General features: G+C 40.8%; 1 protein-coding gene across 1 annotated transcript in view; it reads left to right on the top strand.

The window, feature by feature from the left end:
* The window catches only part of LOC132775789 (sodium- and chloride-dependent betaine transporter-like), a 97,073-nt gene that overhangs the window by 39,799 nt on the left and 43,918 nt on the right, over positions 1–13,356 (top strand). The window contains exons 5-7 of the mRNA XM_060776748.2: positions 1,058–1,145; positions 2,891–3,023; positions 4,555–4,689. Of these exons, the coding sequence (XP_060632731.2) occupies positions 1,058–1,145; positions 2,891–3,023; positions 4,555–4,689 (356 nt within the window). The remainder of the gene's footprint in view (positions 1–1,057; positions 1,146–2,890; positions 3,024–4,554; positions 4,690–13,356) is intronic.

Below are 13,356 nucleotides of genomic sequence, written 5' to 3'. Positions count from 1 at the left end.
GAAAGGAGGGAAATGTTTTAAAAGAAGCTCATGGTACACCTACATTGTGGAATTAATGCAATTTGCTGCCACTTTAAATGCTATGGCTCAAGGCTATGGAATCCTGGAAGTTGTAGCTTGGTGAGGCAGCATCACACTTTGGCAGAAAAGGCTAAAGACCTAGTATGTGTGAGGGGGAGTCATAGGGAGGAGGGAGCAGACTTGTTTTCTGCTGCCCTAGAGACTAGGATGTGGAACAATGGCTTCAAACTACAGGAAAGGGCATTCCACCAAAAAATTAGGAAGAACTTCCTGACTGTGAGAACTGTTCAGCAATGGAACTCTCTGCCCTGGAAGGTGGTGGAGGCTCCCTCTTTGGAGGCTTTTAAACAGAGGCTGGATGGTCATCTGTCTGGGTGCATTGAATGCGATTTTCCTGCTACTTGGCAGGGAGTTGGACTGAATGGCCAACGAGGTCTCTTCCAACTCTATGATTCTAGTAGAACTACAACTCCCAGGATTCCATAGCCTTGAACTATGGCGGTATACTTGTACTCTCAGTCAGACCAGAACTTGGAAAAAGTGCTTTTTTGGACTGAAGCTCTTGAATGGGGGAATCAAGAGTTGAGGTTCAATTCACACCCCACCCCCATTTCACACTTTTCCAATTTTTGATCATGCTTGGACAGGCTTGCTTTCTTGGAATGGGGGGAAAACTGCCTTGAGAAGTGCTGGACTTTCCTATGCTGGAGGTGCTGAAATCAAAGTTGGACAGCCCACAGTCTCTGGAATATTGGAGTTCTGTAGTTCAGTGCTAGTAGTGGTCCCTGGATAGTGTCAGCCTCTGAACCAGTAGCTGCTGAACCCTGACAAGTTTCCAGAAAAGAAAGGGGAATGCAAGAAGTACAGAATGTACTGCCATTCCCTGGCCATTGGGGAAAACATAATTGCTGCCCTTCCCCAAATCACATTGCCTGAAAAGCACAGCTATATTGCATTGCAGGACCTCAGCCGTACTGAGGGCTAGACCAGATCATTCCAGAATTCCTTTCCAACAGTATGATTCTTCTTTTTGCAGAGCGCTGTGTGGCCTCGCCGAACAGCTCCAATTTGCCAAATGTGACTGCGACATCTGGCTCCACCTCCCCAGTCATCGAGTTCTGGGAGTATGTTGCATTTTGATAGTTCAGATTCTTTTCTTTCAAAAGAATTTGCAGGGAGGAAACTTTTGAATCTGCCTTCTGTATAGCTCAAACAAAAGAGTGTTCAAAGGACTGCCCACATGACCTTTTCCACTAGGTTGTCTCAGAGTAAGAAAATGCACTGGAAAAACAGAAGGGCAGCAGTGTGAATTTAGTAACCCATTCAGTGCTCTGATATTGGAGCAGCGTGCTGGACCATCCTGCTCGCATGGAAGTCATTTCTCAATACAAACCATGTCACTATTGAGACAGCTCAGCTAGAAATAGCTTTACTGATATTGCATTAAAAGAAAAGAAAATCTATAGTCTAAATATGGAATCAGTTTGCTGTTTCTTCTCATTCAAAGGGTATAAATGGGTTCCCCCCTTCCCAAAATGAAAGGAACGAGGTCTTTTCCAAAAGAGAGCAAAGGATGCAATATGATGGAGAGGGCTGATTTGGAGATTATTTTGGAAAATGGAAATCTCCAGAACTTTTTGGAAATTTTATGATCTTTGGAAAGGCATGACTTTGTTAAAAGTCACAACCTTTTGAAAAATCATGCTAAAACCTCTTGGTAAAAAGTATGACTTGTTAGAATCATAAACTTTTGGGAAAATGGCATTCACCAGCATTCATGCAAAGCATCTAGGTTTCTCAGCTGTTAAACTGATGTACCTAAGCATGTCTTTGAACTGTTAGGGACAAAATATGCCAATGCACAAACACACACACACACACACACACACATATTCAGCAGAGCTTCAGAAGTGTTCCTTTTAGTTGCCCAGAAACATCTACTCTCACTTAAAATATCTTTATCTTTAAATAATGCTCTCAAGGGACAAAAATAAGTATATTTCTTTAAAAGTTACATAGTTGGTATACTCACAAACTTTGTGTATTCAGTATACAGGTACTTTGCTTATCAATCCAGTTACAAGTAGATTTGAAGTAGTTTCTCTGTGTAGATAACACAGAACATCATTCTTAGAATCAATAGTCGGTAGTCCAAAGCATCTCTCTGTTCTGAGAGTCTAATAGAGTCTCTGAATAGTCTGAAAGTCCAATGAAGACTCTAAGCATACTGTTCCTACTGAAGTCCAAAACAAACAGTTCCTACTGTCTTCTTAAAAGCATACAGTTCCTACATTGAAGTCTGAAACTTTGCTGTTCTAAAATGGAGTCTGAGTCCTGAACAAGCCCAGTTCTGATCATATAGTCTGCAGCCCCTCCCACAACAGAGAGTTAAAGTAAAATTGCATACCAATACATATACAATACAGTAAGAAATCTGAGTTATATACATAAAAAACAACTAGTAGAGGTTTGAGAAGGTCGCTATTTTCTACAGATTAAGATGGAAATATTGATTGCCCAGAATAATCAGAAATTAAAACTAGGCATAGAGAATAAAAGTAGAAATGGAATAGAAGTAACTGCGTACTTGTGTAGAATCCAAAGACATAGCTATGTTAGTCTGGAAAATCAGTATGCAAAGGGATCTGATGGCACCTTAGAGACAAAACAGAGAGAACGAAATTGGTATCATAAGCTTTTTAGACTCAGTCAACTTGCTCAGATCCCTCAGTGTGTTAGAAATGATGGCATCTAAGTCAAATATGCCATAGGGAGTAGGTGAAAATTAATTAGGCAAGGGCTGATGTAGGCTGGCAGGGAAAAGCTATGCTGGGACATCAACCTTCCCGTTTTCCATCTGCACTGGCAGGAATCGAGCCTTGAAAATAACGGACGGCATACATAATCTGGGCACCGTGCGGTGGGAGTTGGCACTCTGCCTCTTACTTGCCTGGATCATCTGTTACTTCTGCATCTGGAAAGGAGTCAAGTCCACTGGCAAAGTAAGAGCAATCTTGTGCCTGTTAATTCTTCAGATGTATTGATCTATCCTGTCAGCCTCTCTGTATCCAAGAATGAGCAGGACGGAAGTAGGGTGGGGAAGTGCTGGGTCCAACTGGAATAAGTAGGTACTCCTTGGAAATAATGAAGAGCTGCTGGTTTCCATGCCAGTTCACCAGTGACTTCTGCTTTGAAGTTTAAAAGCTGTCCAAGGTAATTGATGTTTTGGAGATAGTATTCAGCACCTTGGAGAACTCCTTTGAAATCTATATTAAATTCCCCAGCAGATTCTGTGCTCCACTGACAAGGAAGCCTGACTTGGACAAACAGGAAAATGGGGAGCAGTGGGAAGGGGAGAAAGCAGGACTTCAGAAAGTTACTTCTTTTGAAAAACTGTTCTCAGAATCCCTCAGCCAGCCACCATGGGCAATTCTGAACAATTCTGCAATCTGTAGTCCAGAAGAAGAGGTTTTCACAACTTTGTGATTGAAAGAAGTTAGGTAGGAACCTGAGGCCACCTTTACAGGAAAGGAGATTTGGACGTTAGGAAGAACTTCATGATTGTAAGAGCTGGTTAACAATAGAACTCACTGCCTTGGATCGTGTTCAAGGCTCCTTTTTTGAAAGCTTGGATGGCCATCTGTCAGGGGTGCTTTGATTGTGCTTTTTCTGCATGGCAAGCCTAGATTGCTCTGGTGGTCTCTCTAGTTGTATTTCTAGCAAGTATAGGTTACTTGAAAACTCATATTCACCTATTCAAGTCTGATGTTCAAGAAAGGGTCTTGCTCTCATATTTGAAGAGCCTTCTGTGGGACTGCTCCAAACTACTGAACACCCTTCTAAGGCACGCTCAGATGGCCTTTTTTCTGTTTTCTTTTCACCAGCAGACAAAGAACTTCTTGTTCAAACAAGTCTCTAGCTTTTAACTGGCTAGGTGGAAGGCTGTATAGGGCAGATGATGTTTATTTGTATTTAATGTCTTTTTAATGGTTTTTAATTCATGTTTTAATTGGATTGGTTGTTTAATGCATTTTAAATATTTGTATCACAGATCACTTTAACTATTTTGTTTTAACTTATACCATAAACCACTTCGGGATCCAATGTGAGGGAAAGATGGGATATCAATAAAGCAAAATCAATGAGTAGTGGAGATATGAAGAATGTGAATAATAAAATAATAATAATAATAATAATAAAACTTTATTTATATTTTGTCCTATCTTCACAAGGAGAAAAACATACTATGATTTTTTTCTGCCCCCCCACTCAATACAATTTTAGTTTGAGCAAGTTAGACTTTAAAGGTATTTTGTCTAAAGGTCTAAAGTTGGTTCCTTCCAAAGACATTGGACTATAATTTCCAAATTTCTGGGAGTTACAGTCTAGTGCTGAGAGTTGTAATCTAACACAACTGGAGATTACCAAGTTAGGAAAGACAAGTGCAATACATATCATTATCATTCGCTTGGTCTGATTACTGGTCCCCTTCCCTCATACTTTTTTTTTCATGTTGCTCATTTTTTTTTGCAGGTAGTCTACTTCACTGCCACCTTCCCCTATGTGATGCTATTTGTCCTGTTGATTCGAGGTGTCACTCTAGATGGTGCCAAGGAAGGGATCATTTTCTACTTGAATCCAGACTTCTCTAGATTGAAAGACCCCCAGGTGAATTTATGATTCCCTTTGACCTGCTCAGAGTTTTGGAATTAAGTAGTCACAACAACTGGTTATATGTGATTAATTGCTTTTTGCAACAACTAAGGCATAATTGAGTTATTGCATTATTGTAACTTAAAGTGCATCTACACTGTCAAATGAAGGCAGTTTGACACTACATTAACTTTCATGGCATAATGCTATAGAATCGTGTTGAGGCCCCATCATTCTTTGGCAGGGAAAGCTAAAGCTCTTGTGAAATTATAACACCCATGATTCCATAACATTGAGTCATAGCACTTAAAGTGGTGTCAAACCGCATTCATTTGGCAGTGTAAATGTATCCCAAGTGAGATAACATCACACCTTTCCTAATGTAATTCTACCTAGAAGAAAATGAGCTCTTGGTGGTGCATTGGGTTAAACCCTTGTGCCGGCAGTTCTAAAGACCGACAGGTCGGAGGTTTGAATTTGGGGAGAGCATGGATGGGCTCCCTCTGTCAGCTCCAGCTCCCCATTCAGGGACATGAGAGAAGCCTCCCACAAGGATGATAAAACACCAAAACATCCTGGCATTCCCTGGGCAACGTCCTTGCAGACGGCCAATTCTCTCACAGCAGAAGCGACTTGCAGTTTCTCAAGTTGCTCCTGACATGGAAAAATAACCCTAGAAGAATCCTCTACCTTGTGCGACTGTAGAGTAGAACAAACAACTCAGCATCTGAGTGCTTGTCCATAATGCCCTGCCTCATGCACAGAGGAAGAATTGATTAAAGATACAGACAATGAGGTCGCTGTTGCCCATTTTTGGTCAAAAATTATTTTTTTGTGCTCCTATTTTTTATCAGTTTTATACTTCTGTATGCAATGCTTTTGACACAAGATTAATAAAAGTGATGTTGTACTTAAAGAGGTGCAGCCTTACTAAATGACCCAAAAGAAGTGTTACAGGGTTCAAGTTCTGACTCACACTTGAGCTTTTTGCTGTTATCTTGATTTCTTTTCTAAGTGTTAAGGAAATAACAGAGTAGATAGGTGGAGGATATGATTTGTATCACAGACCAATGGCTTGCAACATTCCGATTTTTAAAAGACTAGTGAAACGTCTACCAAGCTTGTAACCCTGTCGAAAAAAGAGATAACATTAGTCTGACTTGACTTGTTATTGAGAAATCCATATTGGCTTTTAGTGATAACAGCATTTTTTCTAGTGATTGCAGACTGCTTCCTTAATGATCTGCAACAGAATATTTCCTGTTATTGCTGTCAGGCTGATTGGATGGTAACGGTGTGGGTCCTCTTTTTTCCCTTCTTGAAGATAGGGACTACGTTTGCCCTCCTCCAGTCTTTTGGGACTGCTCCTGTTCTTCAAGAACTCACAAAAAGAATTGCCAGTGGTTCTGAAATGACTTTTGCTAGTTCCTTCAATACTCTTGGTTGTAGTTCATCTGGCCCTGGAGACATGAAATCGTTTAGAGTAGCCAGGTATCCCTGGACTACTTCTTTACCTATTTTGGGTTGCATTTCTCCTATTACCTCATCTACGTCATATTGCTCAGGTTGAACACTGATCTCCTTTTGGGAGAAGATTGAGGCAAAGAAGATGTTGAACAGCTCTGCCTTTTCCCTATCCTCTGCTAGCATTTCACCACCTTTTCCTTGCAGAGGCCCTACCGTTTCCTTTTTCTTCCTTTTTCTACTGACATAACCATTATTGTTTTAATCTCTGTGGTAAACCTGAGCTCATTTTCCATGTTAGCTTTCTGAATCTTTTCCCTACAAATGTTGGTTATTTGTTTGATTTTCTCTTTGGTTATCCTTCCCTTTCTAATTCCTGTACATATCCCTTTTAAATCTTAGCTCAGCTGAAAATTCTTTGGACATTCATTCTGGTTTCTTTACACTTCTCTTATTTTTTTTCTTTTTGCTGGCACTGTTTGAATTTGTGCCTTTAGAATAATGATGATGATAATAATGATGATGATGTAGAATAATAATTTTAGTATAATAATAACACTGTTCAACGGAGAAAAAGTTTCGGGCCTGAAAATAGCTGTTCTTTTATGATTTTGGGGTGCTGAAAACGAAAATGACATTTAAAAATGTATATTGGCTCTAGTTTTTATGATATAAGCAATCACGTGATCACGTATGGTTGAAAAAATGCATGTTGCGACTTACACTATGGAAGATTCTAGAATACTCTAGAAAGTTTGATGACGCAGTATTAGTGCCGTGTGCAAAAGCCAGAAAGCCCTATATAAGGCCAGACTTTTAAACGGTGAGGGTCAGTCAGTTGAAGACTGAGACAGTATCGTTAAACATCGTTTTACATTGTTCTTTTTACTGTAGTTATGCCTCGCACGTGTGTAAATAAAGCACTATGGAAAAAAGATATCAAGGTAAATGGACTCCGTCAATGCTGTCAGACTACTGCTGGAGCATTGTAAGAGACAATCCTTTCCTTGAATACAAAAGAAAAGTCAAGAGAAGCAAACAGGATATAAACTAAAGTCACGATTAAAGCGACATTTAAACTTTCAGACTTTTCAACTGCATTAGGCCTACTAATATAGTTTCTTGCTGCACAAACATAAACAATAGACTCATTAAAAAAATTCTCATGTATAAACTATTGGCAATATAATTTGACTAAAATTTAGTAAATATTCACGGTTTATATACATGCAGTAAGGTTAAGTGCATTATCATAATATTAACGAATTACCTATTGTGGAGAAATTTGAAATAGTTGTTGCATAAAAACCAGAGCCAATTAACACACTTAATTATTATATTTGAATTCAGCATGTTAAATTTATTAAGAAACAGCACATTTCGTTTCCGTAACTGAGAAAAACTGAAAATTTGTAGAACAGTGTAATCAGACAAACTACAAGCAGAGGCACAACACCATTGCTCAGATGATTCATTGGAACTTGTGGCACAAATACCATTCTTCTGCGACAAAGAACTGGTGGGATCACAAGCCTGAAAAAGTTACAGAAAATGAACACATCAAACTAGTCTGGGACTTCTGAATTCAGACTGACAAGTGTTTTGTAGCACAATACTCCTGACTTCACTATCGTGGAGAAAAATAAAGTATGGCTTGTCAATGTTGCAATCCCAGATGACAGCAGAATTGACGAGAAGCAACTGGAAAAGCTGACATGGTACAAGGATTTAAAGATCAAACTGCCAGTAAAGGTGATCCCAGTGGTGATCAGCACACTGGGTGCAGTGCCTAAAGACCTTGGCCCACTCTTAAAAAAATCTCGGATCTGCATGCATTATTCACTGATATATCACACAGTCCTAGGCACTTGGTAAGTGACATGTGATTCAATAAAAAAAGACAGCATAGTGATCTTGTGTGATGTGTACTAATCTTGTTGTGTAAATAATAATAATAATAATAATAATAATAAGGCTCCAATACAACAACCAGCATAGTGATCTTGTTTGCTGTGTACTAATCTTGTTGTGTAAATAATAATAATAATAATAATAATAATAATAATAATAAGGCTCCAATACAACAACCAGCATAGTGATCTTGTTTGCTGTGTACTAATCTTGTTGTGTTCAGATAACAACTTTATATTCTGCACCTATCTGCCCAAGGGGACTCAAGTATTTTGCTTTTAAGAAACTCCATCATTAACTCCCTCTAAAAGAGGAGTGGGTGAATTCTAGATTTTGGAGGGAGGTAGCACATGAAACCTCCCCCCAGACCTTGGAAGTCCTTTATTTTGGTCAAAAAAGACCAGTCATGCCCCCAGAAGCCAAAGATGTTCCTCAGTAACAGACCTTACTGAAAACATTGGTAGAACTCCTTTTGCTTGAATTTCCAAGGGAAACATCCCAACATTCTTAATGTGTATTTCATGCCCAGAGAAATAATATATTCATAGAACACTGGGGAATAAAACCATAGTAAGGTAAATATAAAGGTAAGGTTTCCCCTGACATTAAGTCTAGTTGTGTCTGACTGGACGGTGGTGCTCATCTCCATTTCTAAGCCAAAGAGCCAGTGTTGTCTGTAGATACCTCCAAGGTCATGTGGACAGCATGACTGCATGGAGTGCCATTACCTTCCTGCCAAAGCTGTACCTGCTAATCTACTGACATTTGCATGTTTTTAAACTGCTAGGTTGGCAAAAGCCAGGGCTAACAGTAGGAGCTCACCTCGCTCCCCGGATTTGAACCATCAACTTTTTGGTCAGCAAGTTCAGCAGCTCAGCAGTTTAACCCACTGCACCACCAGAAAATTTACCAATGAATGCAGACAGATGAAAAATGTTGAGGTGTTTTTCTCTTGAATTCCGTTTTGTTCAGTCGTTACAGATTCAGCTAGCACATTTCTTGGGAAAGGGAGGAATCTAGCTGATTTGTCTTTCTACCTCCTTTTTAGTAATGGGAGTGCCTGAAGTCAAGATTATCAGTAAATGCAGCATTTACTGTGGCAAGATGTGGCAAGACGTGGTCCACACATGAATCCAACATACCGATGGAGGATTCTTTAAGAATTCTACGTCATCTCATTACATGCAATATCAATAACGAATGGCCCTTTATGTACCCAATCTCAAAAACAATTTTAGGATAGGAATGAAAACCTGTAAATGAGGAACTAGGGAAGTGAGGCATAAGACTCAAAATAGTGCTCTTGTGATTGTTGTTGTCGTCGCTATTTGATACCTATTTTCTGCTTTCAGAGCACTCAGAGTGGTTTATGTTTTTTAAAAATCCCAGTGAAATACAATCAAATACAGTTAAAGAAAATTACAATGGCAGGCAGACACACAGTGAGTTGGGCTTTATAGAAGTAGCTGTCATTCTAAATATTGGTTTAAAACGGCAGCAAAACAACACATTAAATCTCACCTAAAATAAAAAAGCATATTCTGTTTTTGTCTAAAAGGTAGTAAATAGGGAGTTGGATACATCTCCACTGGTGGGGTTTTTTAGATTGGGACTGGGAAACTGGCATTTCCCATCATCTCGAGTGAAGTGTAAGGGATGATGGGAATTCCAAAGCAAAAATATCTGGGGAGCTATAGTTCCCCACTGTGCTTCTCAAGCCATAACACTGCTGTTAAGATGACTCTGTCTTTTGGGCTCATTTGATTAATGATCCAAAATAAAGTCACAAAGAGTCAGGGTACATCTACACCAGACATGAGCAAACTTGGGCCCTCCGGGTGTTTTGACTTCAACTCCCACCATTCCTAACACTCTCAGGCCCCTTCCTTTTCCCCCTCAGCCACTTAAGTGGCTGAGGGGGAAAAGGAAGGGGCCTGAGAGTGTTAGGAATGGTGGGAATTGAAGTCAAAACACCCGGAGGGCCCAAGTTTGCCCATGCCTGATCTATATTATAGAATTAATGCGGTTTGATGTCACTTTTGCTGCCATGTGTCTCTACCAAAAGCACTGGTGCCTCTCTGAACTGCAATTCCATAGCGTTAAGCCATGCTGGTTAAGATGCTGTCCAACTGCATTATACAGTGCAGAAGCACCCTAAGGCATTTGGACACTTCCACCTGAGAGCAGTAAAGAACTGATGGACAGGACTGGGAAGTTCTGACCTGGTATTTCCTGATATTTTATGCAAAACCTGGAAATATTACATTTTTGGACTTCAGCATCCAGAATCCCCGAAAACAATATTGGCCTATATAATCTACATCGGGGTCATCAAACTTTTAAAATGGAGGGCCAAGTCACAGTCCCTCAAACTGCTGGAGGGCCGGATTATAATTTGAAAAAAACAAACAAACCATGAATGAATTCCTATGCACACTGCACATATTTTATTTGTAGTGCAAGAAACACTTAAAAACAATCCAATAATTAAAATGAAGAACAATTTTAACAAATATAAGCTTATTAGTATTTAAATGGGAAGTGTAGGCTTGTTGTTGTTGTTGTTGTTTGTTGTTGTTGTGTGCTTTCAAGTCCTTTCAGACTTAGGTTGACCTTGAGCGAGGGCCAGGTAAATGACCTTGGAGGGCCGTATGCAGCCCTTGGACCTTCGTTTGAGTACCCCTGATCTATATAATAATGATACTGGTGTATATAATAATGATACTAATAACAATGATACTGGTCTATATAATAATGATCAGTGTGTTTTGGAGAAACCCTTTTCTTCCCTCCTATCTGTCTCTCCCTTCCTACCATTCAATCCTTCAGCTCTGGCTGGACCTGGGGGCAGGGACAGGGCAGAGTGAACCGGGGATGGAGGCCATGAGGAGGAGTGCCAAGCACTGAGTATGGTTGGCCTAAAGTAAAGCCAAGCCTACCATTCAATCCTTCCTTCCTTCTAAGCCTCCAGTCTTCCTGGAGGCGTGAGCATGAGGTGGTGCCGGGCAAGGCTGAGCAGAGTGCGAGACTATGGAAGCTGGGCCTACCTCCTTGCCTACCTGCTTCTCTCCCACCTTCGGCCTGTGCGCCACCTGTCTCCCCAGCCTGGATTTTCCTACCTGGCCCGCCACCCTTTTTCTTCCTGGTTCTGCTCCGGAGGGAGGTAGACAGGCATGTTTGGTGGGGGGTGCCCAGGCAGTGGATCCCTAATGGTGGCTCTGGCCCTGATGGGGTTGTTTCACAATGTGTTGCTTGGGCATCCAGCAGATGGCGCTGTTTTGATGCCATGCATGTTTTTACCTGTCATAGGTGTGACATCTATATAATAGTAGGTATGGGAATATATAAAAACATTCACCTGTTTGAATGCTATGTTGTGTCCAAATCCTGAAGCAATCGGTGAAGTATTTTGGGAGGTTTGAGGTCATTCACGAACGGAGATTTACATTTTTATTTATATAGATTGTAAAACCAAGGATTTCATTTCATATATCAGGCCATGGTTGGTTGAATCTGTGGCTGCAGAATCCCTGGATACAGAGGGCTGACTGTATGCTTCCCATTATTCATCTGACAGATAAAGGCTTTTGAATGCTGGACAAGGCTAATCAGGTCACTGAGGGCAAGCCTGTTTCTTGTTAAGCGGTCCCTTGCATTCTGCCTTGGAGCCAGTCGCCCCTTTTAAAGGGCAGCAGGCATCTCACGGTAGCGTGAGCACTGCTTTTGGCAGAACATTTAAAAATATGGACATGCAGCCTCTTCTATGAAATATTCAGCACCTGACAGATGGTTTCACCAAGCCCTAAGTGAAAATGATTAAGAAAGAGAAAGATAATGTCTCTTTTAATTTAGTGGGATCGGCTTGAGTTTCTCATGGATAACATCAGTCTTTCTCCCAAGAGAGGAGAGGCTCCAGCACAAGAAACACTATGAAAAATTGCATTGTTGGGAAATATCTGAAATATCAGAAGTGTGTGTGTGTGTATCTTTTGTAGTCCCACAACAATGAAGCTAGCAGTGATAAATACCCACCTGGCTGTAAATGTGTGCACCTTGCAATATTTTGAAAGGAAGATGTTGGGGTCAGGGAGAAAATTAATATGTTTCTATCCCCTACTTTTGAGGATGTGTCTGCCCTGTTTTCTGGTCACGTAGATTCCCAAGGTATCAATGCAGCAACAATGCAAACTGTAAGTTTAAAAACCCGCTAAAACCATTAATTACAGAAGAGCCAAAATGTAACAATTCAAGCAAAAAATGTTTTTAATAAATTCAGCTTTAAGTTTGAATAGGAACTTGTTGAAGGATCCAAATTTTTTGCTCCTGGATTTTTAAAAGGCGCTGATGGGGAGCAAAGGATAGGCTTTTCAGACACAGTGATCAAAACATTTAAGTTTCATGGTCACACTTTGTTTGCGTCTGACAGAGGAGAGGATTATGAAAAGCAGGACATGATTGCATGAATGCAGAAGGAGATTCTTACTTGAAGTGTTGCTCATGAAGATATTTAAGTTTCAAGCCATCTGGGGGCATCATTTGACTTTCTTGCATGCTTTAGATCAGGCAAACTTTTAAACTTGGGGGCTGCATGGTGGGCCAGAGCAGAGTGGGTGTTTTGGGAAGAAGGGGGTTCTCTGCAATTCCCCTCCCTGCCCTTTCCTCCCCTCCCTCTTCTCTTTTGGAGGCAGAAAGTGAAGGAAAGATAGGAAACATTTGGATCCCAAAGGGATTGGCCTTGGTCAGGATGAGACGGTGGATGGGAGACAAAAGGTGTATCCATTAGACACCGTATTGCCTACTCCTGATCTAGAATCCTAGAGCTGGAAGAGACCCCCAAGGGCATCCAGTCCAACCCCCTGCCATGCAAGAAGGCACAATCAAAGCACTCCCAATTGGCAGCCTCTGTGGAAAAGCCTCCAGAGAAGGAGACTCCACCACACTCTGAGGCAGCCTATGCCACTCTCCAACAGCTCTTACTCTCATGAAATTCTTCCTAATCTTTTCAGTCAAATCTCTTTCCCTGCCATTTGGAACCATTGCTCCCTTGCGTCCTGGTCTCTACAGCAGCAGAAAATCAGTTTCCCCCCTCATCCTCCTCAATGGGACACCCTTTTAAATCTTGAAACATGGTTCTCATATTCCCTCTCTACCTTCTCTTCTCCCAGCTAAACATCCCCAAGGAGGAAGGAAAAAGAGAAGGAAGGAAGGAATAGTGTAAGGGAATGGAGGGAGGGGGGAGGGAAGGGAGAAGGAAGAAAAGACAAAAGGGAAGGAAAGAAAGATGGAAGGAAGGAGAAGGAGGGAAGG

Source organism: Anolis sagrei, chromosome 5 (assembly GCF_037176765.1).
Source record: "Anolis sagrei isolate rAnoSag1 chromosome 5, rAnoSag1.mat, whole genome shotgun sequence".
In the NCBI taxonomy this organism is placed as follows: domain Eukaryota; kingdom Metazoa; phylum Chordata; class Lepidosauria; order Squamata; family Dactyloidae; genus Anolis; species Anolis sagrei.
The sequence above is the reverse complement of the archived record's forward strand: the minus strand, read 5'-3'. Positions and strand labels throughout refer to the sequence as shown.